The following is a 27,858-nucleotide window of genomic DNA, read 5'->3' as shown; positions in this document are numbered from 1 at the left end:
TTTTTTTTTTTTTTAAGTTTTTGCCATAGAGTGCATGTGCCCCCAGAGAGACAGAGACAGTAGGAGGGAAAGTCAGAAATCACCCCCCGGGGGGATGGCCACGTCGCAGTCCCTTCTCCTAGGTCTGTGGGCATACACGCATGCACACACACACACATACACACACACACACACACGGTGTGAGTTTCAAGCAACTAAGTCCAGGACTCGAACTACGGTCAGCCATGTGGAAGTCCAGCAACTACGCCTAATCTGTGGCGTCCACTCGTCCCCAAAATGGGACCACTATGCCCACCTGCTGGTCCCTCCCCTGCCTTTGTCTGGAACCACCACCCCAGCATCCCGCCTGCAGGAAGATGGCTCCGAGCATGTTTGGGGGTCCCTGGTCCCTAGCAGGTGCCGCCGTGTTGTCTGCTCCTTGAGGAAAAGTAGCCGTCATTTCTGGGTTTGCTACAAGCTTCACAGAATGTTTTCTTCCCCTTCGTTGGCAGGTGGGCATCAACTACCAGCCCCCCACCGTGGTCCCCGGGGGAGACCTGGCCAAGGTGCAGCGGGCCGTGTGCATGCTGAGCAACACCACGGCCATCGCCGAGGCCTGGGCCCGCCTGGACCACAAGTTCGACCTCATGTATGCCAAGCGGGCCTTCGTGCACTGGTACGTGGGAGAAGGCATGGAGGAGGGCGAGTTCTCCGAGGCCCGGGAGGACCTGGCAGCCCTGGAGAAGGACTACGAGGAGGTGGGCGTGGACTCCGTGGAGGCAGAGGCAGAAGAAGGGGAGGAGTACTGAGCGGCGGGGAGGCCGGCAGGCGGCAGGTGGGCCTCTGCGGTGCACTCCCACCGTTGTCCGGCATGGCTATGTTCAGGTTGTTCACAATTAAAGTTTCTGTACAAAACACAACCTCGGTCTGTCCTACACTGGGTCCTGCCCGCCGGAGTGGGGAAACATGCAGCATTTCAAATCTGAGGTACCAAAGCATACATATCAGCTAAGTCCAGGGTGGCAGCTGGCGAGGTGGTTAAAAAGCACTGCACTCCCACATGGCCGACAGTGGTTCAAGTCCTGTGCCTGGTGGCTTGCTCTCCTCTCACTCTGTCTCTTGTCAGATTAGATAATAGTGAATAAAAGAATTCTTTAAAATAAAAAAAAAAAAGATCAGCTAAATCCTAGGAAAATTGAGTTAGGTTTTCCGGTTGAATTTGCTACTTTTCGGGCTTCTCCATCGATGGGATGTGCTGACCAAAGTTAGAACTTGGTGTTTCACTCTGAGGTGTGTGGGTGGGGCCATGGTTGGCTGTCAGATATGAGAGGTCAGGGGACTTGGAGGAAAGCGGGCATTCATGGTCCACAGGCGGTCACAGCCCACCCACCCAGACGTCACACTGAGGTGACGTGGAGACGGCGTCTCCCTCGGTGCTCGGATTACCACTGCCGCCAGCACTAGGACACGTCACGCCTAGCCCACGCGACACGATGTCTGTTTATAAGAACCTGCAACACATAGGTTTCCTCTCGGGCCCAAAAATCAGATTCAGGAGGTGAAGTTGCTGGCTTTTCACCCGGTTGCAGCCGTAGTGGGATCAGGACCAGCGGGCGGGACTCAGCTACGTCTTTTTTTGGGGGGGAGGGGGGAGAGATTTTTGCTATAGGGCGCATGCGCTCGCCAGACAGAGACAGAAAGCGAGAAATCACCCCCCACGGGGGATAGTCATGCCGCAATCCCTTCTCCTCCATTCACCTCTTGGGATCTTGGGCATGCACGCACACGCGCCCAGCGTGAGTTCTAAGCCACCGGGTCTGAGACGCGAACCGCGGTTGACTACATGGGAGTCCAGCGACATAGCCATTATCCGTGTCATCTTTTTTTTTTTTTTTTTTTTAAGGTTTGCCACAGGGTATGCGTGCCCACTAGTGAGCGGGAAAGTGAGACATCTTCCCCCAGGGGGGTGGCCGCGCTGCCGTCCCCGCATCCTCCTCAGGATTTTGGACACATGTACACGCACCGCCAGGTCCAGGACTCCAGCTGTGGTCGGCCATGTGAGAATCAGTGCCTTAGCCACTCCGCCACCTGCTGTGCCTTAACATACTCAAGAAGTGGTAGATGGGGACCAGCAGGTGGCATGGTGGTTAAGGGTGCTGGATTCCCACATGGCTGACTGCAGTTTGAGTCCTGGGCCTGGTGGCTTGCTTTCTCACTTTCTCTCTTGTCTGGTCAAGCTAAAAAATAACTATAATGGGACCAGCAGTTAGCGTAATGGCTATGTCGCTGGACTCCCACGTAGTCGACTGCAGTTCACATCCCAGAGCCAGTGGCTTAAACTCTCACCAGGCGCATGTGCGTGCGTGTCCGAAATCCTGAGAGGAGAATGGAGAAGGGATTGCAGCGTGGCCATCCCCCCTGAGGAGTGATTTCTCCCTTTCTGTCTGTCTCTCTGAGTCTGTCTGGCAAGTGCATGCACCCTATAGCAAAAACCTCTCCCCCCTCAAAAATTATAGTAAATGGAATGAAACAATTAGAAAAAAAAAAAAGTGGTAGAGTATGGTCTAGACCCTCAATTTTTCAAAAAGTTTATTACCGGTCGGGAGAAACAACACGTAGCCTCTGCTTTGCAGAACGGGGGGCCTGTGGCGGGCCTGGAGGGGAGTCTCTGACTCGGCTAGGTGCTGTTCCTGGTGGGGCTCTTCCCGGGCCCGCCGCCCTTGGGCAGCCTGGTGGCACTGGGCTGGCGGGGCAACCTCTGGCTGGATCCTTCCCGGCCGCCGCGTTCGGCCAGTGCCGGCGCCCCACCCAGCGCGGCGCTGCCTCTGTTTCTCCCTGGGTGGACACAGAACGCTGCGGTCAGCACGGGCAAGCTCCACCAGCCCAACTCTGCTTTCCTCGGGTGACGTTCCCGTCAAAGCCGTTCCCCCCGATCCTCAGGCTGCGAGCTGCCCTGGCAGGAGGCAGGGGGGCTCCCAATGGGCCCCGGGGATGAAGTGTGAAGCCCGATGGGAAGCTGTGGAAGACATACCATGGGTCAGTTCAAGGACGGCAAGCCCTGCTGGTTCACACCTGGCCTGGGCAGCAAGTGCGGTCTGCCCTGTGCCAGCAGTGGGCACGCTCACACTGGACCGCCCGTCCATCCCGACTGTGCCAGGCAGGAAGCACAGCAGCCGCCAAACTGAAGTTGGGTTTCTCACTTTGGCTCTGAAGCGCCTTCTCCCCGGTTTGCTCCTACCTACCGAGAGGTGGTCCAGCTTCTTGCTCGGGTTTGGCTATTGGATCTCTCATCCGGGTCCTGCCAAGGCTCGACCCTCGGACAGCCACGCTCACGGGAAGACACTGGTTCAGACAGTCCCTGACTTGTGAATCGCTTACTGGCTTGTGAAGACAGCCAGAAACCTGCACCCACATTTGGGCCAGAACTTCATTTTAAAGCAGAGTGGTTCTGGAGCTCAGGGTGTTCGAGCACCAGCAAAACCGAGAACCCCACTGAGGGCAAACCATACCCAGGGCCCAGATGTGCCCACAGGGTCACGGTCCCTCCCACGCTCGCCTCTGCTCTGGCCTGGCAGGCAGGCTCTGCTCCTTGGGTTCTAAACCAGGATTCGGTCTCCTCTGTCCTTCCTGAGAGACACGAGTGCCCGGACCGCCCTCTGGCTTGTCCTCCAGGCCTGAACTCAAGCTGGGACTGCGATGAGCCTTGTAGGTTTGTTGCCGGAAACACTGAAAGACGGGACGTGTTTGCTAAAGGTCGCAGGGCAGCGCTGCCCCCAGCAAATGCCTTGAATCCTCATCCCAGCTCCACTCTGTCTCTACCCTGGACACACCTCGGTAGACCGTCTCTGGTTGCTGGAGGATGCACAGCGCCCCCAATTAAATGCGGACTCGTCACCCTGGCATTCAGAGCTTCCTTAGGAATCCCAGCCAGCCACATTGCAGGGCGGTTTGGGGCACTCCCTGGTGGGAATTCCCCGGCTGCCACTTTCAGCGTGACAGGTTTGGCTGGACGGAACACCCAGCCTCAGTCCAGTTCCCCCTGGCACCTTTGACATTCATCAAATCGCCTGCAGTGGAGAACTATGAGTTCCTGGAGGAGAGGTGCAACGGGGAGTCTTGGGGATCTGTCAGGCCCCCCCCACTTCACAGCTCACCACCCTGAGCAAGCCTAGGCATCTCAGCATGTCAGCCTCGGCTCCTCCTCGCCTCACTGCCAACTCACTGACCATGTCCTCTACAAAGTTCTCCCCAGGATTCCTGCGGAGATAGGCCAGCCGTAGGACTTCCTGGAGAGTTCTTTCAGAACAAGGGGATCTTTGCTGCCTGGTGCTATGGGGAGGGCTGTCCCAGCCTTCCTTTGGTTTCTCCCAGCCTGGCCCCCTGACTTCATGTTCAAGTGCTCCTGAACACGATTCGGCAGAGACACAGTGACAGGTTACCCAGAGCCCAGGATGGGTGCTGCCTGGGGCATGCAGTGGGGGAAGGTGGGCCAGCTCAGCCTCCCAGGGACTCGGGAGAGATGTAAGTAGAGACCACCAGCCTGGCTCAGGGTAGGTTAGCACCCAGCTGGCCCCTGCAGATGGCAGGGCAGGTCTCAGCCCCCAGGCCTGACCCTAAAGCCCTGTTCCTCAGTCGGCCCCCATCTGAGTTTCCCCCTTCCCCTTCGCCGTAATGACCAGGTCATTTCTGGAAACCCAAGAAGCATGAGAAAGGCTGGCTCCATGCATGGCAGTAATGCACCGCTCAAGGGAAGCTGGGTTCCACGTGGCAACTGTGGTTCAACCCCCCAGCCTGGTCACTGCAGAGGGAGCTCGCCTGTGTCTTGGTCACGTGTGCATCCGCTCTATCATGGATAAAGGGGAAAGATGTTTTCAAAGATAACAATAGGATGAGAGGAATGCGGAAAAGAGCCAGTGAGGTTCGTCTTTAAATCGGAAAGACCGATCAGCCCTGGAAACATGAAATCCACATAGCCCTGAGCCACAGGAGACAGAGCGCACTAATGATGCAAACAGGCCCGGACAAGGGATTGTGGAATGGCTATGTCCCATGGGAGGTGCTTTCTCACTTTCCCTCTTTTTCCTCTCTGACAAGTACATGCACCCTCTGGCAAAGGTAAAAAAATAAATAAATAAATTGGTGCTCCTACCTGATAGCTGGTTCAGGAGCATTTGGCCACGAACCCAGGGAGACAAGCTAGTATCTCGGTACTCAGTGTTTGGTGACACCCCAGTTTGGCAAACCTCCAGAATGCACCCATGATTCAAGGTGTGCCTGAAGCCGGGAGCGGACCAGACCACACGTGACCCACTCTGCCATTAACCTCCCCTGAAACTGTGGGTGGGACATAAAGGTTTGTTATCGGGACCAGCAGGTAGCGTGGTGGTTAAGGTGCTGGACACTCCCACAGGGCCGACCCCGGTTCAAGTCACAGACCTGGTGGCTTGCTTTCTCACTTTCTCTGTGTCTCTCTCTAGTCAAATTAAAATAAGTGGATGAATAAATAAAATGAAACACATGAATCAAAAAAGAATTATTGATAAAGGTTTGTTATCAGCCAGGTGCACAGTGCTTCTCTCCCCACCTGCTGGCCCCCCGGGGCTGCCTTCCTCCTCTCAGGGTGGCAGCACCACCTGGTGGTGACAAGGGCCAGTGGGACTTTGTGTCAGGAAGGACAAGGAGAGGTGAGAAGGAGAGAACACCGCAGGCCCCACAGGCTGGGCAGGGCCCAGGACGAAGTAGCTGACGCAGAGGTGTCAGGCTGGCCCATGGGCGCTTCATGAGAACAAAAGCTGTCCTGGGGGCCAGGGGGCAGGGTCTGGTGGCCACGGGGTGGCCATACAGTCCCAGGTCTGTTCGAGCCAGGAACTTAAATCGATGCTTCCAGAACATGCACAGGCCCTGCTGGGAAAGACGCACGATGGGCACACGGGGTTACGTAGGCTCTCAGCTCAGCCTCCGTGGGACGGTGTTCTTGCCCCGGGCTGTGGCCAGTGAACCCCCCTCCCACACATGCACACACAACTCCGACTCTGAGTTGCCTGGAATGGTGCCATGGAATGCCATGTAAGCCGTGTGTGTGTGTGTGTGTGTGTATAATTTATTTATTTTTTTGCCATGCAGCATGTTTGCTTGCCAGAGAGACACAGGCAGAAAGAGAGAATTCCTTCCTCCCCCCTCTAGGGGGAATGGCCATGCCACAGTCCCTTTTCTTCCATTCTCTCGAGAGTTTGGGAGCACACACGTGTGTGGCCTGTTTTTTCAGCCTGCCAGGTCTGGGGTTCTAACAACACTTGTAGTCGGCCACGTGGGATCCAGCCCCTTAAGAACCAGGCCAGCTGCTGGCCTAGCCCCACGGGTAATTTTGAATTCTCCAGTAGCCACATTAAAAAGTTAAAAAAAAAAAAAGAAAGAAAAGAAAAGAAATGAATTCAAATGATATATTGTGGGGAACCAGCAGTTAGCGTAATGGCTATGTCACTGGACTCCCACGTAGTCGACCACAGTTCGTGTCCCGGACCCGGTGGCTTAAAACTCACGCCGGGCGCATGTGCGTGCGTGCCCAAGATCCCGAGAGGAGAATGGAGGAGAAGGGATTGCGGAGTGACCATCCCCCCTGGGGGGTGATTTCTTGCTTTCTGTCTCTATGTCTCTCTGTGTCTGTCTGGTGAGTGCACACACCCTATAGCAAAAAAAACCTCCCCCCCCAAAAAAAAAATATATATATATTGTGCTGGGAGTCAGTAGGTGGCATAGTGGTTAAGGCGCTGGACTCCCACATGCCTTGCCACAGTCTGAGAACCAAATCTGGCAACTTGAAAATCATGCTGGGTGGAGGTGGCAAGCAGCATAGTGGTAGGACACTGGTCTGAACTGTGCTCCCAGGTCAGGCCCTCAAGGAGCAGCTGGCCCTGTGAAGCCCAACTTCCTGCCATTCCTGTCCCTGCTTCCCTCAGAGTCCCCCTTCGATCCCTCTCTGCTCATCTCCCAGCACCGTGCCCCCACTCCCTCCTGATTCTCCACCCTCTTTTCTCCCTCCTCCTCCCGCCCCAAGTCAGGCGCAGCTTCCGGCGGTGTCCTGGACACTTTCTACACCGCTGCAGACCTTTCTGGTCCAGCCTGGCCCGCCTCCCTTCTAAGAGCTGGCAGGGGCCCAAGACCCTGCTGCTCCAGGACCCCTGGGTGCTCATAGCTCCTAAGCCCCTTCCTCCCACCTCCATCACCGGGGGTCTCTGGCCACTCTCTCTACGTCCCCACTGCCCTCGATGCTGAGCACCAGGCTGGCGCCCAGAGCCCCCCAGCACGTGACAGCGGCATCCAGAGGAGTGGAGGGCCGTTCCCAGGTTCTCCCCTTAGGAAACTCCTCCACCTAATTCCCCAGCCCCCCGGCCCTTCCTCATCCTCCACAGGTGGCACCTGAGGGGGAGCGGGGTGACGAGGGGGAGGAGATGGGTGCTCGCACACCCCCGGCTCTGGGTCCCCAGCCTCAATACACCACCCAGCTCAGGAGGGTGACGGAGAGGGATGTCTCCAGGTGTGGCGGATGGTGGGACAGGTGCACCCCATCCATGGGCTGCTGCCCAGAGGCTCAGGGTAGGTAGGGACATCCACTTTGTCCCCGAGACTCCCATCCAGGCAGGGACAGCTTCTAAGAAGCCAAAATGCTTCTGACACCTGGGGCTGTGTTCCCCTGGCTGGAAGCGTGCAAGTCTCACCCTCAGAACTGGCCTGAGGCCTGCCTGACAGCTCTAGGCAAACTGGACTGTAGTGCTGCATCTAATGCACTGAGCCAGAAATCACGCCGTCTCTAAGCCACTGGCTGGACAGCCTGCAAGGCTCTCCCTTGCAGCTGGAAGCTGCTGGCCCTCCTGGGACCACAGCAGTTTCCACGGACAGCGCACCAACCCCCAGAGATAAGCCAGTAAACGCCACCTGCAAAAGGAGAGAACAGGCAACAAGAGAGCCGGAGGGAACCGGGGAGCCTGGGAGAGAGAGGCGAGTGCATGGCGGCTGGGCCGTGGTGCAGAACCGGAGAGGCTGCGGGAAAGGAGAGCCTTGCAGGGGGGCTACTGTTCCTGGCAGAGAGAAAGGAGGCCTCTGGAGGTCAGAGAGAGACACAAAGAGCAGACAGAGGGTGGGTCAGTGAGGACGCCTGAGCGCTGCTGCCCAGGGCCGCGGGCGGAGGGGGGCACTCGCCCAGGGCCCCGGTGCACCCCCCAAAGGGGCCCACCCCGTCTCAGGATGCCTGTGCTTTCAGGCAGGGAGCCGGCCCTGGACCTCGCTCATTGGCCTGGGAGGCCTCTTATGGCCTCAGGAGCAGAAACCACACACTGGGAGGACAGACGGAAGTGGGGAGCCGGGACCCCACGGTGGCACTGTCACCAGCATCTCCTTCCTAGTCATGACCCTGAGGGTGAGGATGCCCTTGAGACCTGAGCCTGAGGCTCTGCCCCTCAGGCCTCTGCACCCCAGGAGGGCAGCCATGGGCGCCACGCTGACTCACATTCTGCAACCCGAGGAGGCAAGCTCATCGGGCCAGGCCCCTGGGCAGGACCTGGGGTGGCCAGAAGGCCTCTGCGTGTCCTGTTCTCTAAGCATGCCCCGGGAGGTCATGATGCCACCAGAACAAGGACCAAGGCCATCTTATTCCCATGTCCAAAATGAAGACATGGAGGAAGAGGTGAGAAAAGGCCAGAGGAGGTGAGCCCTGGCCTGCTGGACAGAGCACCCTGAGACACCCACTCTGTCCACCTGCTCTTGGCAGTGAAGCCAGGGACTGAGCCCAAGGGGTTGCCCATGAAGGGCCCTATCGCTCTTGGGAGAAGACTGACAGGCAGCCTGGCCACAGCCTTGCCTGCCCTCCTTCCCACCCTTGCTGTCCTCACCACCTGCCACATGGGCCAGGGAGCACCGGGCCCAGCTGAGCTCCCCCAGCTCTGACCTCGGGTCTCAGGCATACTTGACGTGGGCAGAGACACGGCCGCAGGGTCCTGGGGCTCGCTCGCCAGCCGCTGCCCCGCACACATGGACTTGAGCATCTGGAAGACGGCCAGGGGGGCCACGTTCAGCTTCAGCAGGTCCACCAGGATCCTGGCGAGAACAAACAGGGTGCCCGGTGAGCCTTCCCTGCGGCGGGAGAGGCCTGCACCGGGCAACAGCAGGCTCCCAAACGGTAGGGGGCTCTTGCAGACCAGCGGTCCGGACCAGGACATATGGGGCCCGGATCTCAGGGTGACCGGGGGTCAGACGAGAGAGCCCTGATCGCACCCACGCCCGCTCACTTGAACACGTCGGGGTCGATAGCGCCGCCCGCTGCCTGCGCCAGCTCGTACAGCTCCATCTCTTCGGCGCTCAGCACCTTCTTCCGCCGCAGCGCGAGCTTCTGCCGGGCTGCCTCCAGCCCTTTTTTTTTCCCGCCCCGCCCCTCTCTGCCGAGCGTTCTCATTGCGCCCTCTACTGGCCTCGGCTGGCCATTTCTCTCTCTGCAGCGCCACTGTCAGTCCGGGGCAACCCCAGCCGGGAGGTCAGGGATCGGGACCATCTCCACGCCCGCGTTAGATACCCAGACATTTACTGAGCGCTTCCTGTGTGTCGGGGTGGCGTAAAGGGATGTCGTGGCGGACCGCGGAGGCGCGTTTCTTTTGGTCGTGCTCGCTTAGGTAGCAGCACCCGGCGCAGCGCCTGGCGCCCGCTGGACGAAAGCAATAGCGTGTAGTTGTGCCGCGCCTATTCACCACCAGAGGGCGCTCCTCCAGGGGGCGTAATAAACGGCCTCTGCTTACGCGCAGGCGCACGCCTTGCGGTGATTAAAAGCGCGAGCGCCCGGGCGAAAGGGAGCCAGAAGACGCCGTTGCGCACGCGCCATCCGCGGCGGTCCTCTTTCCCCACCGCCTCAACAAACCCAGCCGGCCTTCGCTGTGCGCACGCGCCTGTTGAGGCAGCATCCCGAAGGGGTAAGGGAGCTTTTCCCGCCTGGCCAAGGGGGCGTGACGCCGCGCGCCGCTTGATGACGACATTTCGGCGCCGGCTGGCCGAATGGCGGCTCCCGAGCCTGAGACGCGCGGCTCTGTGGGTCCCGCAGGTGAGTGGCCACGCGCCGGGGTATTCCCCGAGCCCCGCCGAGGCTGCCTCGGCTCCTCCACGAGCCCTGGGACTCGGGCCTGGCCCCGGCCTCCGGAGCCGGGCGGGACGGGCGGGCGGCGGACCGAGGGCCCGGCCTTGCCCACGCTCCCTCCGGGCCATGCCTGGCTACCCCTGCCCGAGCCTAGCCCGCGGGGCCCGGAGGTGCGCCGTTGGCGTCCGTCGAGCGAGTGGAGGGAAGGAGAGCTTCGAGTCGGGGCTGAGCCTCGACAGAGGAGGCGAGCGCGAGTGCAGCTGGACCTCCCCCCTGCACGGCTCGACTCCGGGCCTGGCTTTGCTCGTCTGGAGCGGGCGGCCCGGGGCTCCCTTCTCGCCGCAGTTGCGAGCACCGAACGGGGCAGGCTGCGGGTGGTCGGAGCGGCCCCGGGCGGCCTCGGCGTGAGCGCACTGGCCGCGTGCCCCGGGGACAGCAGGCACAGGGGTGTGATGCGGGGACGAGGCGGCAGCGGGGTCAGGAAACAGGGCGTCTGTCGGAGACACTCGTTGGACGTCTCTGGGCTTCATTCAGCCACGGCCCAGGGCGAGAGGCGCTCCGCCCTTGGCAGGGTCCATGGTTCACTTCTGAGTAGTGACGGAGGGGGTCAGGGTAAAGGTGGTGGTGTTTTTTCAAATAATTACTCATAGGGACCAGCAGGTGGTATATTGGCTACGTCGCTGGACTCCCATGTAGTCGACTGGGGCTCTAGTCCTGGACCCAGCGCTTAAACTCACACCGGGCGAGTATTCGTGCATGTCCAAGATCCGGAGAGAAGGGAGAGGAGAAGGGACTGTGGCGTGGCCATCCTCCCTGAGGGGTGATTTCTTGCTTTCTTTTTTTTTTTTTTTTTGGAGAGATTTTCACTGTAGGGCGCGTGCGCTCGCCAGACAGACAGAGAGAGACATAGAGACAGAAAGCGAGAAATCACCCCCCAGGGGGGATGGTCACGCCGCAATCCCTTCTCCTCCATTCTCCTCTCGGGATCTTGGGCATGCACGCACACGCGCCCGGCGTGAGTTTTAAGCCACCGGGTCCGGGACACGAACCGCGGTCGACTACGTGGGAGTCCAGCGACATAGCCATCACGCTAACTGCTGGTTCCCTTAATTACTTTGTTTTTAATTTGACCAGAGAGCAAGAGAGAGAAAGGGAAAGGGAGAAAGCAAGTGTCCAGGTCTGGGACTTGAGCCACAGGTAACCATTTGGGAGCCCAGTACCTTAATCACCCCACCACCTGCTGGCCCCAAAGTGTTTTATTTAACTCCACCGTAACAAATGGGTAACCAGTGTGAGTTAAGAATGGAAAACATCCTGGGGGTTGTCCCTGTTGCCAAGTGGCAGAGAGTTGCATCTCCTCTTACCAGCCAGCTGCGTGGTGGCCATCACACCCAGCCTCTCCCTGCACTGGACCGCCCGTTGTCACCTCAGTGCCTGTACTCCTTTGCATCGGGCCATTCATAAGACGTGGCAGACTTTTATGCTCAGTCCAAGCCTGGGTTTTGTCCATTTCTGACCTGGGTAGTCAGGGAGATTGAAATCTGGAGAGCTGGGGCAGCAGGTGGCATGGTGGTTAAGGAACTAGACTCCCACATGGCCCACCTTGGTTTAAGTCCTGGACCTGGCGGCTTGAAAATCACACCAGGTGTGTGTGTGCGTGATGTAGAGGAGATTTGCCCTTCTGTCTCTGAGAGAGTCGTGAGGTCTGTGTATTTGTGCATGTGCTCGCCGGAGAGTGAGACAGAGACAGAAATCACCTCCCAGGGGAGATGGCCATGCCACAATCACGTCTCCATTCTCCTTTTGGGATTTTGGGCACACATGCACACATGCTTGACTTGAGTTTTAAGCCACCAGTTCCAGGACTCAAACTGTGGTTGACTACGTGGGAGTCCAGCAACGTAACCGTTACGCCATCTGCTGGTCCCGTGTCAGTTCTTTTGACAGGCATGCACACTTATCCAGCATCTTTTTCTTTCCTCTCCCTTTCTTTGTTTTTAAAGTCTGTTATAGGGAAAATGCACTTGCCAGAGAGAGACAGAGAGGGAAGGAAGTCACCCGCAGGGGGTATGGCCACACCACAGTCCATTCTCCTCTCGGGATTTTGGGTACACACACGTATGTGCCCAGTGTGTTTTTCAAGCCCCTGGGTCCAGGACTCAAACTGCACAGTTGGTCATGTGGGATCCAGCTGCCTTAACCACCACATCACCAGCTGGCCACCCCCGCCCCCCCAGCATGTTTTTCAAGCTGTTGGGGCAGGGACAACCACTAGGCTATAAGGCTGCCTGCCCCTTTTAAGTTTCCTTCTGCAACCAAGAGAGAGCACCCCAAGTGGGTCTTGGAGTTAAGATTCACCCTTAGCCAGTCCTGGATCAGGGGCACTGTGCCTGCTGTACTGAGGGAGGCCCAGGTGTGAGCCCTGAGCCCTCCTCTGTAGGTTGGCCTCGGAGTTGCCTTTTTTTTTTTTTTTTTTTGAGGGTTTTTTGCTTTTTTTTTTTTTTTTTTTGAGAGGTTTTTGCTATTGGGTGTGCACTGGCCAGAAAGACAGAGAGAGAGACAGAGAGACAGAAAGCGAGAAATCACCCCCCCGGGGGGGTGGGTAGCCACACCGCAATCCCTTCTCCTCCATTCTCCTCTCGGGATCTCGTGCCCAGCGTGAGTTTGAGCCACTGGGTCCGGGACTCGAACCGCCGTCGACTACGTGGGAGTCGAGCAACGTAGCCATTACCCCAACTGCTGGTCCCAGAGTTGCCTCTTATGAGAACAGCATTTCTATGGAACATGGGAGCTGGCCGTGCAGTTACGGGAATGCTCTCCCGGGCATTGTGCAACGACATCTGTTCTCTTGTGTGGCAGATTTAAGACTTCCTTTGTTTTTTTTTTCCCAGTGGTTCCCTAAGGCAGCCGTTTCCGACTCTCCACGGGAGGCAGCCATGGCGTTTCCTCACCTGCAGCAGCCCAGCTTCCTACTGGTAGGTGTCACTCCGTGGGCGTCAGTGACCACACTTCTGTAGGTGACGGACTCCAGGCTTCCCTCCTCTGACTTGAAGAACCCTCTAGTGGCATTTTTAGGAGCACTGGATGGAAACAGCACTGGATTCAGGTGTAGAACACTTAAGCTTGAGTCTGTGTTCTTAGGACCGCAGGACGTAGGGGGTCACTGGACCTCTGAGTGCTGGTGTTTCTAGCTGTATGATGAGTGGATTTGAGCCCCCTGTTTTCTCCTAGCCAGAGTCCAGGGAGGAGCAAGAGAGTGACATATGCCAGAACTTTCACAGTTGTACACCCTGTGCCATTCTGGTTGTCACGGGGACTCTGGAGGTACTGCTGTACTGTGGGCAGCCAGACCGCACGTTAATTATTAAACGCAGTGCTGAGAAGTTATGTATGAGGCGAATATCAAAAGTGATGGGTCGGGACCAGCAGTTGGTATAACGGCTGTGTCACTGGTCCCAGAGCTGCCTTTTATGAGAACAGCATTTCTATGGGACATGGGAGCTGGCCGTGCAGTTACGGGAATGCTCTCCCAGCCCTCCCATGTAGTCAACTGCAGTTTGAGTCCAGGTCCCGGTCGCTTAAACTCACGCCGGGCACGAGTGTGTGCGTGCCCAAAATCCTGAGAGGAGAATGGAGGAGAAGGGATTGCGGCGCGGCCATCCCCCCTGGGGAGGGATCTCTTGCTTTATGTCTCTCTGTCTCTGTCTTTTTGGTGAGTGCATGCACCCTATAGCAAAAACCTCCCTCCCCCCCCAAAAAAAAAGAAGAAATGAAGGGTCCTAATTTCAGTTCCCAGGAGAGCTGTTTGTGAATGTTGGAAGGACATTCGTCTTGGTGCGTCTCACTAGATCCAGCAAGTCTGACCCATGGCCTGAATAGCCCATGTCTCCGTCCTGACTCAGGCCCCCACAATCTACTGTTATTTGAAAGCAAATAAGGCCTTAGCTATCCTTGGGCAGAGCCCTCTTGGTTGAAATTCTTGGTCTTTCTCCCAATCATTTTTTTCTGAGAGAGATTTTTGCTATAGGGTATATGTGCTCGCCTGAAAGACAGAAAGCGAGAACTCACCCCCCCTTTCTGTCTCAGAGACAGAAGGCAAGATCATCCTTCTGGGGATGGCCATGCCACAATCCCTTCTCCATTCTCCTCTCAGGATTTTGGGCACGCACACACCAGCCCGGTGTGAGTTTTTAGCTGCTGGGTCCGGGACTGGATCCACGGTCAGCTCCGTGGGAGTCCAGCGACGTAACCATTACGCCATCTGCTGGTCCCCCTCCTAGTCTCAATCCATTTGCACAAAGGCCGCTTTTCTCACACAGTCAGGGTGCTTTCCCCATCCCATGCCTCCGGCAGGTCTCCTCAGCTCTTAGCTCAGTGTGGTCTAGCCTCTCCCTCCTCCATGGTCTGTGTCAGCGCAGCCGAAGTCGTCATCGTAGCCGGCTTTGTGTTTTGCCTGGGTTCCAAAGTTTATTTTTTTCATGAGAGAGAAAGAGAGACAGGCACTTGTGCCACGATCCATCCCCACCCTGAGCGGACGCAGATCACGCTCGGCCAGGTCTCAGGCCCCAAACCCAGGGCCTTTCCCGCGTGGGTCCATTTACGTTACTGCTCTGCCACCACCTGGCTCCTAGCCTGCCTTTTCTTCCCGGGTAGTGAGTTCAGTGGGTCCATTCCCTGCCAGATACAGGACCGCTCAGGCCGCTGTAGCCTCGCTGTGTTGGGTATTCGCACTGATGCCCATGGTAGTGTAAGCACCGAAGGCCGGTCTGTTAGGAAATTGCCAGTTAGTTTGTCAGGCTCAGTGAGAACCCCGGGGTCTGTGCGAATGCCCTCCGCACACAGTTCTCTCCTGGCTGTGGGGCTGATCTGAGGACTGCCCCTCCTTAGGCACAGGCAGACGGCAGTTGTGTTCTGGTAACAGGTAGTGCCCTGGGGTAACGGGGGCTGCCCGAGGGAGGGTGCCGGGAAGCCTGCCTGCGAACGGCCGTCTCGAGCCTAGATGCGTAGACTCTTCTGGCAACGTCTTTGAGCCACTGACATGAGCGCTGTCGGCTGCTGGAGAACCAGGCCAGTGGCCACGTGGCTCACGCTTGAATTTCTGCTTGACTTGAGCCAGAAGCTGAGCGAAGGCTGCTGAGCTGGCCCACCGGTGGCTGGATTCAACTCTGTTGACAGGTTGACAGTGTGGTTTGAGTCTCAGAGTCTTGAAAAACACTCTGGTGCATGTGTGCGCATACCCAGAATCCTGAGATGAGAAAGAGAAGGGTTTGTAGTGTGAGCCTCTCCAATAGGGTGGTTCTTTCTCTCTATCTCTAGCAAGTGCACATGCCCTATAGCAAACTTTCAAATAAAAAGCCGAAGCATGAATCATTCGACACATGCTCTCCTTTGTCCTGTCTCCTAGGCTAGCCTGAAAGCCGACTCTCTAAACAAGCCCTTTGCACAGCGGTGCCAAGACTTGGTTAAAGTCATTGAGGATTTTCCAGCAAAGGTACGGCTCTGCCAGCATCTGGTAACCCAGTCCATCTGCTGCCCTCGCAGTTGGCACCACTGCCCCGGGGCTCCCGTGGGTGCAGGGCCGTTCCTGGGAGTCTCCTAGGGAGTGACCCCTCAGACGGAGCTGGGTGCAGTGAGCACAGCTCCACGCGGAGCCTCTGCAGCCGGGTCACAGCGTCGCCTGTCCACCGTTTCAGGAGCTGCACACCATCTTCCCGTGGCTGGTGGAGAGCATTTTCGGCAGCCTGGATGGCATCCTCGTCGGCTGGAACCTCCGCTGCCTCCAGGGGCGCGTGAGCCCTGTGGAGTATAGCATTGCCATGGAGTTTCTAGATCCTGGGTAAATAGGTTTGTCCCTAGAGGTACTGGGTGCTTTCTTGCGGCAGTTCCATTTTCATTATAAATTGCTCTATTTCATAAAGTTAAGAAACAGCCAGACAGCGTGCAACTCACCTGCCCTGTTTGTGCGTTTAATTTTGTGTCCAGTGGCCCAATGATGAAGTTGGTCTACAAACTTCAAGCCGAAGACTATAAGTTTGACTTCCCCGTCTCCTACCTACCTGTGAGTAAGCTGTGGTGGTGGGAGTCGCACCTTGGCAGAGGACCCTGTGTGGAGCTGTCAGGCGGGTAGGCGGGGCCCTACAGGGTGGTGGCAGTGGGCAGGAGAATGTCACAGCATCTGTTTGGACTCATGGAGCTTCACAGATGAGAACTTGCCACAACCACCTTGTTTTTCCTATTTAGAAATGTTTATTGCTTTTCTGGATAGGTTTTTGCTATAGGGTGCGTGCACTAGCTCACCAGAAAGACAGAGACAGAGAGACAAAAAGTGAGACATTACCCCCCGTGGGGATGGCCACACCGCAGTCCCTTCTCCGTTCTCCTCTCGGGATCTTGGGTACACATGCACACATGCCCGGTGTGAGTTTAAGCCACTGGGTCTGGGACTCAAACCGCAGTCATCTACCTGGGAGTCCAGTGACATAGCCATTACTCCAGATGCTGGTCCAAAAAATGTTTCTCTCTTTATTTGCTCCGAGAGGGAGTGCACATGTGCGAGCCCCCATGGGTTCTGGGTGCTGTGACCCAGCTTCAGCTGCAGCCCCAGCCCACGGGCACGTTTGTGTCTGGTGTGCCCAGGGAGGTCTCTGGGAGTGAGCCAGGAGCCTTCCTGTGGGCCAGCCTTGCAGTGCTGTGTTTTACCATCATGTCACTGTCTGGCCTCCTAATTACTTTTTTTTTTTTTCCTTTTGTGCTAGGGAGTATGCACTCACAAGATGGAGATAGAGAGTGAGAGGGAAAGTGAGACAGTGCCCCCTAGGGGCGATAGCTACGCCACAGTCCCTTCTCCATTCTCCTCTAGGATTTTAGGCAGGCACGCACACACACCTGGCATGATTTTCAAGCCTCCGAGTCCAAGACTAAAACCATGCAGTTGGCCATGTGGGTTTCAACACCTTAACGTCCACCCCACCTGCTGCCCCCTACCTCTGTTACTTTTTAAAATGTATCACCATAGGGACCAGCAGATGGTATAATGGTTACATTGCTGGACTCCTGCGTCGTTGACTGCAGTTCAAGTCCCGGAACCAGAGGCTTAAAACTCACACTGTGTGCATGTGCGCCCAAGATCCCGAGAGTAGAATGGAGGAGAAGAGACTGGCTTCGCCATCCCTCTGGGGGGGGCAGTGATTTCTCACTTTCTGTTTCTGTCTCTCTCTGGCAAGCATACGTACTTTATAGCAAAAATCTCTCAAAAAGAAAAAAAGCAAACATTCTGAAGTCAGCTAACAGAGAAGGCGATGTGCTGCCAGGAGGGTCCTGGCCAGACCACAGCAGGGCCCTGTGGGCAGGTGCTCTGTGCTCCTGAGCCTCTGATCCTTCGGAGCGACTGGACGGCCAGCCTGCTCAGAGGGTCGGAAGGGCCAAAGGGGTGAGACGTGTGTAGCCACCGGCCTTGCTGCTAGTAGGTTTCGTGGGGTGGCAGGAGTTCTACCCGAGCGCCACCCAGAGAAAGGACGCTGTCCGATCAGGCAGGCTTTGTGCCAGGCTTCTCATGGGGCACGGCACCGGCGCCTGCCCCACCACCCACCTCCCTCCCTGCAGGGCCCTGTGAGGGCGTCCATCCAGGAGCGCGTCCTCCCTGACAGCCCTCTGTACCACAACAAGGTCCAGTTCCCGCCGGCCGGGGGCCTCGGCCTGAACCTGGCTCTCAGTATCCTTTGCTGGGCCGAGGGTGGTGCGGGTGGGGCGGCCCAGTGTCCTGAGCGTTTGTCCCTGACGTTGCCGTCAGATCCGTTCGAATACTACGTGTTCTTCTTCGCCTTGAGCCTCATCACTCAGAAGGTACGGAAGGGATGCCTGATCCGCACTCATTTTCCCAGAGCCGACCAGGAAGGGTGGGGGGCCTGGCCTGGGACCTCCCTCCGATCGCTGCTGCGGGCAGCTGGGGTGGGCGCACTGACAACCAGCTTTGTTTCCCAGCCGCTCCCTGTGTCCCTGCACGTCCGGACTTCAGACTGTGCCTACTTCACGCTGGTGGACAGGTACCTGTCCTGGTTCCTGCCCACCGAAGGCAGCGTCCCCCCACCGCTCGCTTCTAGTCCCGGGGGCACCAGCCCCTCGCCAGCTCCCAGGTGAGGCTCCCTGGCATTTAGGGAGGGGTCCAGTCAGTGGCATGGCCCACAGGGACATTAGTTGTACTCCTTCCAGGCTGAGTCAGTTCTGTGGGATCCAGTGCCTTAACAACCACACACCTGCTGGCCCGCCAGTGTGGCTTTTTTTTTTTTCTTAAGGAATTATTTACTTAATTTTGTTTATCATTATTACTATTTTTTAAAATTTGCTATAGGGCACATATGCTCACCAGACAGAGATAGAGAGAGAAAGCCGCCATATCCGGGACTCAAACTGCGGTTTGCCATGTGGGAGTCCAGCTTCTTAACCACCACGCCACCTGCTGGCCCACCAACACCTTGTCTTTTAAGCTGCCAGGGCCAGGCTTTGTGGAATTTGACTTCCTTAACCCCTGTGCTATAGGGCTGTCCCTGGAGTAGCACTTTTAATTCCCTTTAAGAACTTCTCCTTTGACAGCATAGCAGATTGATACAAGAGACCTAACTTTGGGCCTATCTCAGCTTTTTTTAAAAAATTTTTCCTGGGGCCGGCAAGTGGCATGGTGGTTAAAGGCGTTGGACTCCCACACGCCCTTCTCCTCCATTCGCCTCTCAGGCTCTGGGGCACATATGCACGTGTACCCAGTGTGATTTTTAAGCTGCTGGATCTGAGACTTGAACCATGAAGTTGGCCATGTGGAAATCCAGTGCCTTAACCTCTATACCACCCGCTGGCTCCATCTCCGCTTTTGACGTCGGTCTTTCACTAAGTTTAGTCATTTCTAACTTGATTTGAATTGAACACTTACAGGTCATTGTAAGGTTCTTGGTTGGTCTGATTTTTTCTCTTTTTTAATTGCCGGGAGGCACGTACACTAGCGGGGGGGGGGTGCAGGGAGGGAGAAGGCACCCCACAATGGGCTTCGGTCATACCACAGCCCCTTCTCCATGTTTCTATCCTGTCAGGATTTGGGGCTCGCGCGTGCGCGCACACACACACAGGCATCCAGTATGGTTTAAACTTTATTTATTTTAATTTGACCAGAGAGAGAGAGAGGGTAAGTGAGAAAGCAAGCCACCAGGTCCAGGACTCGAACTGTGGTCAGCCATGTGGGAGTCCAGCACCCTCAACCATCACGCCACCTGCTGGCCTCATCCAGTGTGTTTTCTCAGCTGCCAGGCTGGGATTTGAACCATGTTGGGGCATGTGGGATCCGGCTCCCTTAGCCACTAGGCCATAGGGCATGTGTGCTCTCCGAGGAGAGACATTAAGAGACAGAGGGGAAGTGAGAAATCACCCCTGGGGGGATGGCCACGCCACAATCCCTTCTCCAGTCTCCTCTCTCAGTTTTGGACATGCACACACGTGCCTGGTGTGATTTTCAAACTGCCAGGTCCGGGACTTGAACTGCAGTTGGCCATGTGGGAATCTAGCACCTTAACCACCATACCACCTGCTCGGCTCCACATCAGCTATTAATAGGACGGTTGCCAGGTGGTAGTTTTCTCGTCTATCCCTCCCATATTTATTTGTGGGTACTCTGTGGTTAAAAAAAAGACTTTTCTCTTGACCATTTGTTTATTGAGGCATATCAGCTTGGACCTGGAGGTCGCTGTGTGATTCAGCAGGTTGTAATCTATTGCTGACATCATTTTTCTTTTTTAAAGAACTATTTTTTATTTCATCTTACTTAATATTATCATTATATGTTTAAAATTTGACCAGAAAGAGAGAAGGTAAATGAGAAAGCAAGTTGACTGGTCTGGGCCTTGAACCATGGTTGGCCATGTGGGAGTTCAGCACCTTAACCACCACTCCACCTGCTGGCCCCACTGACATCATTTTTTAATTTTTTTAAATTTGTTCCATGAGAGAGGGAGATAGAGAGAAACAGGCACCCACAAAAGGTCTTCACACTGCAGTCCACCCCCAGCCTCAGCTTTCAGATCACAGACACACACACGTGCAGGCGTGCTCAGGGAGGTCCTCGGATGTGCACCCGGGACCCTGCCCTCGGGGGTCTGGGTAGGCTGCCACAGTCCCACCCCTGGCCCCGGCAGACTGCTCGTGGCTCGGCCAGCAGGAGCCCACGTTCAGACCACTCCTACGTCTCCCTCAGGACGCCCGCCGTGCCCTTTGCATCCTACGGCCTGCACCACACCAGCCTGCTGAAGCGGCACATCTCACACCAGACCTCTGTGAACGCAGACCCCGCCTCCCACGAGATCTGGAGGTCGGAAACCCTGCTGCAGGTGAGGGCTCGGCCTCCCTTTCAGCATAGCCTGCTTGGCTACCTCCCCGCCGGGCAGAGTCCCAGAGATGGCTCATCGGCCTGAGGGCGTCTGAACGTTGAGCTCTTCCTACCGTGGCATGTAGAACACCGGGGAGGAGACTCTGCCTGCCCGTCTAACTTACATGTCGTTGGCAGGGGCTTCCATCCCCAAGAGCCCCTGACCACGAGAGGTGGATATTGTTTTCCCTTTATTGTATTTTATTTGTATTATTGTTATTTTAAACGTTTGATTGCTATACAACATTTGGCTCTTACAGAGAGCGTACCCAACATGAAAGGCATCTCAGCCCTGTGCAGTTGAGAATACCACACACATCCGTGGGACAGAAATGGCTTCTTACCTATTGGGGGTTTTGTTTTTCTCACAGTGATACAGTTGCGTCTCTTGGTTCCCAGTGGTCTGTGTAGACATCCTGTCCGCCCTCCCTGGACCCCAGTCCTCCCTTGTCATTGGAGTTTCTCTGTGATCGCTATCATGTGGCTCTCACGCCTTTTCAGTGAGGAGCCTGTGAAGCTTCCCCCTTGGTCACAGGGAGCCCCGCCACCCCGTTCTGTGTCACGAGATCCACGTGGGAGGTGGCAGAGTCCCTCGGCTTCTACCTTTCCCACAGGCCTGAGCTAGCTCACCCCGGTGCTGCCCCCTTCTGAGCCTTGGTCACCCCCCAGGCCCTCAGCAGGTGTGGTCAGACTGACATGTCCAGGTTGGTCCAGGATCCAACCCAGGCCTTCCCGTATGGCTCAAATGTCACAGTAGCACCCTGCCAACTACCTCTGCTGGGTCCAGGATCCCTTTTTTATTTGATTTTAATTTTGCTATGGGGTATGCACTGTCCAGAGAGAGAGAGGTAAGGGAGAGGAGAGTGAGAAAGCAACACCCCCCCCCCAGGGCGATGGCCACACCACAGTCTCTTCATCCTCCTCTTCAGATTTTGAGTACACGTGTACACCTGCCATGTTTTCCCTTTTTTCCCTTATGTTTTAAAGAAGTACTTCATTTAACTTTATTTACTTTTGTTTGTTTGTTTCGGAAAGGTTTTTGCTATAGGGCGCATGCACTCACCAAAAAGGCAGAGAGACAGAGGCAGAGAGACAGAAAGCGAGACATCACCCCTCCCCCGCCAGGGAATGGCCACGCTGCAATCCCTTCTCCTTGGGATCTTGGGCATGCACGCACATGCGCCCGGTGTGAGTTTAAGCTGCCAGGTCTGGGACTCAGACCACGGTCGACTACATGGGAGTTCAGCGACACAGCCATTATACCAACTACTGGTCCCAACTTTATTTATTTATTTTTAATTCGATCAGAGAGAGAAAGGGAGAGAAAGGGAGAGAGGGAATGGAAGTGAGAAAGCAAGTCGCCAGGTCTGGGACTCGAACACCTGCTGGCCCCTATTTATTTTTTAATTTGACCAGAGAGGGACAGAATGAGAGAGAGAGAGTGAGAAAGCAAGCTGCCAGGTCTGGGACTCAAACTGTGGTCCACCTGCCATGTTTTTCAAGGTGCTGGATCTGGGACTTGAACCATACAGTCAGCCTTTTTTTTGGGAGAGGTTTTTGCTATAGGGCCCATGTGCTTGCCAGAAAGACAGAGCCAGAGAGACAGAAAGCAAGAACTCACCTCCCGGGGGGATAGCCACGCCACAATCCCTTCTCCTCCATTCTCCTCTCAGGATCTTGGGCACGCACGCACGTGTGCCCACTGTGAGTTTAAGCCACTGGGTTCGGGACTTGGACCACAGTCGACCACGTGGGAGTCCAGTGACATAGCCGTTAGGCTAACTGCTGGTCCCCCGATAGTGTCTTTTGGGGGGGGGGGGGGTTTTCACTATAGGGCGTGCGCTCTTTTTTAGAGAGACATAGAGACAGAAAGCGAGAAATTACCCCCCAGGGGGGATGGTCATGCCGCAATTCCTTCTCCTCCATTATCCTCTCGGGATCTTGGACACGCACGCACACGTGACCAGCGTGAGTTTTAAGCCACCGGGTCCGGGACACGAACCACGGTCGACTACGTGGGAGTCCAGTGACATAGCCATTACGCCAACTACTGGTTCCCCCGATAGTATCGTTTTTTGTTTGTTTGTTTGCTTTTTTGAGAGAGGTTTTTCACTATAGGGTGCGTGCGCTCGCCAGACAGACAGAAAGCGAGAAATCACCCCCAGGGGGGATGGTCACGCCACAATCCCTTCTCCATTCTCCTCTTGGGATCTTGGACACGCACGCACACGTGACCAGCGTGAGTTTTAAGCCACCGGGTCGATAGTATCGTTTTTTGTTTGTTTGTTTGCTTTTTTGAGAGAGGTTTTTCACTATAGGGTGCGTGCGCTCGCCAGACAGACAGAAAGCGAGAAATCACCCCCAGGGGGGATGGTCACGCCACAATCCCTTCTCCATTCTCCTCTTGGGATCTTGGACACGCACGCACACGTGACCAGCGTGAGTTTTAAGCCACCGGGTCCGGGACACGAACCACGGTCGACTACGTGGGAGTCCAGCGACATAGCCATTACGCTAACTGCTGGTCCCCCCCTTCCCCCCGCCCCATAGTGTCTTTTGATGTACAGAAGTCTTGACTTTGATGAAGTCTAGTTCTCTCTTTCCAGGAGTTTATGGTTTTAGTTCTTTTTAGGTTTTTGATCCATTTTAAGTTAGATTTTGCATGTGGCGTAGGTGAGGGTCCCATTTCCTTTTGCGTGTGGGTAACCTGTTTTCCCAGCGCCATTTGCGTAAAGCGTGTCCTTTCCCCATTGAATGGTTGTGGCACCCCCGTTGAAAAATGACTGGACTGGCTGATCCTCTTTTGCAGGTATTTGTTGAAATGTGGCTTCATCATTATTCCTTGGAGATGTACCAGAAAATGCAGTCTCCCCATGCTAAGGTAGGTCTCTGCGCTTGGTCTTCCTGATTCGTCCCTGGCCTCAGTCCACCTGTAGTCTCTGTCCCAGATCTGAGCTAGTGACAGGCCGAATAGGGGAAGCTCATGCTGAGTGAGCGGTAGGCGCTGGCCTCCAGTTCTGTGGGGGCTTCTGTCCTGAGCCAGGGCTCTGAGGCCTGTAGGTTTCCCCCTTCTCGGCTCCTCTCCTTACAGCTTCCGGAGCCCCCTCCCCGGCAGCGGGATCAGATGAGGCTGTGGAGTGCTTGCTCTGGGTGGGGGAGCTGCAGGGGTCCTTGTAGGTCATGTCCCGGTCTGTCCCCTCCACCGTCAGCTGTGCCTTCGGTGTGTGGTGGTGGCCTAGGCACACCCCGGTGACCTTAGACCTCCCTTACAAAATAGCAAGCAGCTGTTTTGGTGGTGGGTGGGGCCTGGTACCGTCCTGCACGCCCCCAGCCTGCCTCCTCCTCCTTCCTCCTCCTGGCCCTTCCCAGACCGCAGACTGGTTTGCAGAGACCCTGGGGTCCCTCCTGAGATCACTGTCCCTAGGGCTGGCATCCCACTCAACTCAGGGTCAAGCAGCTCTGCTCAGTCAGTGAACAGCGGGGTGGGGGCGCCTAGACTCAGTCTGTGAGGAGCTCGCATCACACCAGGCCACAGGCCCTGCCAAAGGCACGCTGGCCACGTGGCCGTCTGCTGCCCGTGACCTCTGTGTTCCGTCTGCTCCATAGACTTGCACTTTGTCACGGCTGGACAAAATTCTGGGGCGCTTCCTTAAGAATGAAGGACCTATGGGTGATGGAGTTGAAACTGAGAAGGGGGTCCTTGGGCTCTCCCTGGTTCAGGGTCTTCCTACAGAGTCTCTGCAGCCAGTTCTGCAGCCTCTGCGCTGCCTCGTGCAGGCTGGGGTGCCACCCCTGCCATCGCTCTCAGAACAGCGGCCACCCACGTCTGCAGCCTGAGCCTCTCGAGTCAGCCCGCGGCACTTCCCTATCCCCAGAGCAAACTCACTGCATGATCCCGGCTGGCACCTGGGAGCCCCCCACATCTGCCCTGGGCTCCCCGCGGCTCTGGAAGGCTTGCTCAGCCTTGTGCATGCGGCTGGACCTGGCCGGGGCAGGGGCAGGGGCTGCTTCGCTGCATGGCCTCCTGTCTGCTGCCTGCCTGCCTGTTTTCTCCTCTGAGCAGCAGAAGCGCTCACTTTCGAGGGCCGACCAGAAAGGCCCTCCAGGCTGTCCCTGCTGGAGCTGGAGGTGCTTCCCTCTTGTTCCCACATTGGCTTCATTCGGGCCAGACCTCAAGTAGGTGAGACCCGCTCAGCATGACGGGCAGTGGAGGGCCAGGTGCCCACAGAGGCTCTGCCCTTCACTTCTGCTCCTTGAAGCAGGAAACGAAACCTGGGGAAGGCTGGGCGGGAGCAGGGAAAGACAGTGGGGGCAGTGCAGTCCCCCAAGGCCCCTGTGTATTTACCCAGGCCTGCGTGCACCTGCCTTCAGGGATCCTTGGCAGTCCCGCCCCACCCTGACTTCTGGATGCACCAAGCACGGCTCCCGAGGTCACATTCCACTGCAGGCTGGACCCAGGGCACCTGTTCACTCCGCTACAGGCTGGTGGGCACCAAGCAGGCCGTGGTGGGGCCGCCTGCACTCCCCAGGCAGGGACCGGGATCCGTTGCTCCCCTAGAGCTGCAGTTGAGCCTGGTCTGGTGGGAGGGAGGCCTCGAGGGGCGATGCCTCCAGCTGCGCTCTTTCCTGCCCTCTGCAGTCTCCTTGGCATCTGGCATGTGCGTGCTGACCTCTCCTGTGTGCGGCTGGTGGGCACGTTGCTCGGGCGGGAGGCCTGGCCCTCACCGGGCAGACTGTGCACCAGGCCAGCTCTGGGCTGCTCTTGGGCTTGGCTGAGGGGGTGCTACCACAGGTCGCAATGCTGCAGGGAGGTGGATGGGGCCAGACCTTCAGGCCTCAGTAATCAGAGGGCCTCCCATGAGGCCCTGGGCCGTCCCAGTCTCAGGGTTCCTGCTGCCTCTGGGTGTGTGGCTGGTGCCAGATTCTCCAGGGCTCCTGTCCTGCCCTTGGGGACTCTTACCTGGAGGGGATCCAGTGAGCTAGGAGAGGCAGCACTCACAGTCCCCCGAACATGGAGTGTGGAGGACGGGGGTGGGGGCTGCTGGGCTGAGCCGGTGCTCCGCTCCATGCTGCCCATCCCTGACCGCCCGGTTCCCAAGGCGTCGCCTGGTTTTAGATGCGTAGGAATGATTGCCCCCAGCACACAGCCTGGGGAGCTCCGCGAACGTCATGCCCCTTTCTGGGCAGAGCCCTCCTCTAGAGCAGGCTTCGCTGAGCTTGGGACCTTCAGGGCCCTGGTGGCTGCAGCGTGTCCCGGCAGCACAGTGGGCTCAGGGGCGTGGGGAGAGCAGGTCCCTCTGGAAGGCAGTGAGTTTGGCTGACCTTGGACAGCGGGTGCCTCCCACCAGGACCTGGCCCAGGCGGGCCTGGCCACAGCATCTAGGCTGCTGAGGGGGCGGCATCTTGCCGGCCTGCAGCTGTTGGGCTGTAATTGTTTGAATTGTCACTGACGGCGCTTTTGTTGTTATTTTTGTGTGTGTTTTCTCCTCTGGGCTCGTTCTCACTGTTCCTTTCTCTCCCGCCCTCCCATGTCCTGCCCCGTCTCTCCCCTTCCCCACCCCATCCTCTGCCTCCCGCCTCCTCTGGCCTCTCTCCATCTCGCTGTCTCAGCTGGAGGCTCTGCACTACCGGCTCAGTGTGTCCAGCGCCCTCCACGGCCCTGCCCAGCCCAGCCTCCAGGCCCTCCACGCCTACCAAGTACTTCCCGCCCATGGTGGACGCCACCAGTGCATGGCAGTGCAGTGCAGTGCGGGGCTGGCTCCCAGCTTTGCAGCCGAGCCTGGTGGAGGGTGTGCAGCCCAGCGAGGGAGCGAGACACCTGGTCCTAGCTGGCTGTGGGGTCGTAGGCTCTGCCGAGCTGAGCCCTCAGCTGGCGGAGGGCTCCGTGCTCAGCCCTGGCTTGGGTAGCTGACCTGGTCGGGCCTATGCAGTGGCCTGACTTGCCCTATGGTGCAGGGTGACAGAGGGGGCAGCGGCCCTGGCCTTGGGTGGTGTGGGCTCGGTCCCATTCGGAGCTGTCATGCAGCCTGTGCGAGGCAGGGGTAGGGAGCCCAGGGCTTGGCCCACAGAGACTGCCAGTCCTTGACAGTCCAGCCAGAGCCTGGCCTTCCTAGTCAACCCTAGCCACTTGTAGACCCCTCTCCAGGCAGACAGGGTGCAACCTTGTGGAGGTGGCGGTCCTCCTGGCAGACACGGGGTGTGGGGGGCCCTGAGGTCGGCGAAGCAGAGGTGGCTGATGTGTGAGAACAACAGAAATGCAGAACCGGGCCTGGGTCTGTCCAGTTCACCCTGCGAGGAGCACACAGCAGTGGAACTTGGATTTGAGCCCCAGATGAGAAAACGTGGCATGGCCAGCACTGCCGGGCGGGCTGGCGACTGCAGCACGGGGGTGGGGGCTCCTGCTCAGCAGAGCTGAGGGCAGGAGGGGCAGCACGTGGCGGCCGGCACTCAGTAGGGCCTGGGCAGACAGCTGGCTCCCTTCAGCCCCAGTGGGGAGGTCAGGATGGAGGGACTTGCCGAGGGTTAGGGCTCTTGAGAGGCTGGGCCCAGTGGGGAATGCCAGGGGAGCCTCAGGCCGGGGAAGAAGGAGGCCAGTGTGACTGGGCAGAGACCGGCGGGGGTGGGGCCAGCTTGAGCCCAGCCAACCCGGCGGGAAATGAGCCAGGCCCTCCAGAGCCTGCAGAAGGGCGAGGTGAGGCAAGGCTGACGCACAGGCAGAGCACACGGCGTCCTGCGTGTGCCATGTCTGGAACCAAGGGCTGATGCCGTGGCTCAGGGTCCCAGTCGGGGCCAGGCTGGCCTGGAGAGGGGATGCTCCTGGTGGGCATTGCGGCACGGGGCCTGGCCAGTCCTGTCGCATTTGCGGCCCTCCAGAGCCTGCAGAAGGGCGAGGTGAGGCAAGGCTGACGCACAGGCAGAGCACACGGCGTCCTGCGTGTGCCATGTCTGGAACCAAGGGCTGATGCCGTGGCTCAGGGTCCCAGTCGGGGCCAGGCTGGCCTGGAGAGGGGATGCTCCTGGTGGGCATTGCGGCACGGGGCCTGGCCAGTCCTGTCGCATTTGCACCGCCTCTCGTCCTTCCTTACCTCAAAAACAAGGCGGCCTCGCTGCACGGGGACGTAGCATTACAGATGAGCAGGAACAAACGCCGCGGTTCCATCCTGGACTCGCTGGCCATGGGCGTGTCACCAGGCCTGGACCAGCATTGGCATGCCAGGAGACCTGAGTGACTGGGCACTGAGCAGTGGCCCACGTGTGGCCTGCCGCCCCCAGGGTAGCAGTGCAGGCTCGCTGGGCCCTGAGTGCCAGGGCGGGTGGAGAGCAGAGATCTGCCTGGAGACGGGGGATACGGGGGGCTGCCTGC

At 57.4% G+C, this 27,858-nt stretch overlaps 3 protein-coding genes across 5 annotated transcripts in view; 2 read left to right on the top strand and 1 right to left on the bottom strand.

The window, feature by feature from the left end:
- The window catches only part of LOC102501396 (tubulin alpha-3 chain), a 13,422-nt gene extending 12,539 nt beyond the window's left edge, over positions 1-883 (top strand). Inside the window, 1 exon segment of the mRNA XM_014588563.2 lies at positions 492-883. Within this exon segment, the coding sequence (XP_014444049.2) occupies positions 492-788 (297 nt within the window). The 3' untranslated portion in view covers positions 789-883.
- Positions 884-2,840: 1,957 nt separating this feature from the next.
- On the bottom strand, positions 2,841-11,103 carry MZT2B (mitotic spindle organizing protein 2B). Its single transcript, XM_027772614.1, has 5 exons — positions 11,098-11,103; positions 10,416-10,421; positions 9,261-9,381; positions 8,921-9,069; positions 2,841-2,995 (listed from the first exon to the last, which is right to left on the bottom strand). Exons 3-5 carry the CDS (start codon positions 9,317-9,319, stop codon positions 2,916-2,918), a joined length of 288 nt encoding a protein of 95 aa, XP_027628415.1. The 5' UTR covers positions 9,320-9,381; positions 10,416-10,421; positions 11,098-11,103; the 3' UTR covers positions 2,841-2,915.
- Positions 9,398-27,858, top strand: part of SMPD4 (sphingomyelin phosphodiesterase 4) — a 26,213-nt gene continuing 7,752 nt past the window's right edge. For 2 of the 3 annotated variants that reach the window (XM_014588576.2, XM_006150411.2), the window contains exons 1-11: positions 9,398-10,060; positions 12,985-13,068; positions 15,498-15,584; positions 15,787-15,929; positions 16,076-16,151; positions 17,696-17,804; positions 17,883-17,935; positions 18,074-18,225; positions 20,325-20,457; positions 23,305-23,376; positions 26,106-26,192. In XM_014588576.2, coding sequence (XP_014444062.1) covers positions 9,986-10,060; positions 12,985-13,068; positions 15,498-15,584; positions 15,787-15,929; positions 16,076-16,151; positions 17,696-17,804; positions 17,883-17,935; positions 18,074-18,225; positions 20,325-20,457; positions 23,305-23,376; positions 26,106-26,192 — 1,071 coding nt within the window. In that variant the 5' untranslated portion in view covers positions 9,398-9,985. The remainder of the gene's footprint in view (positions 10,061-12,984; positions 13,069-15,497; positions 15,585-15,786; positions 15,930-16,075; positions 16,152-17,695; positions 17,805-17,882; positions 17,936-18,073; positions 18,226-20,324; positions 20,458-23,304; positions 23,377-26,105; positions 26,193-27,858) is intronic. The other variant, XM_006150412.2, reaches the window with a different exon arrangement.

The sequence above is a fragment of the Tupaia chinensis genome, unplaced genomic scaffold (genome assembly GCF_000334495.1).
Source record: "Tupaia chinensis unplaced genomic scaffold, TupChi_1.0 Scaffold000287_1, whole genome shotgun sequence".
NCBI lineage: Eukaryota > Metazoa > Chordata > Mammalia > Scandentia > Tupaiidae > Tupaia > Tupaia belangeri.
Note: the sequence above shows the minus strand (reverse complement) of the source record. Positions and strands in the feature narration are given on the sequence as shown.

Bases quoted from the DNA above. Each gene is read 5' to 3' on its own strand.
- MZT2B (XM_027772614.1), bottom strand. From the start codon at position 9,319: ATGGAGCTGTACGAGCTGGCGCAGGCAGCGGGCGGCGCTATCGACCCC. The intron at 9,070-9,260 runs GTGAGCGGGCGT...TGTTCTCGCCAG, and splicing joins ATCGACCCCGACGTGTTCAA to GATCCTGGTGGACCTGCTGA. The intron at 2,996-8,920 runs GTCAGAGCTGGG...TGTCTTCCACAG, and splicing joins AAGTATGCCTGAGACCCGAG to CTTCCCATCGGGCTTCACAC.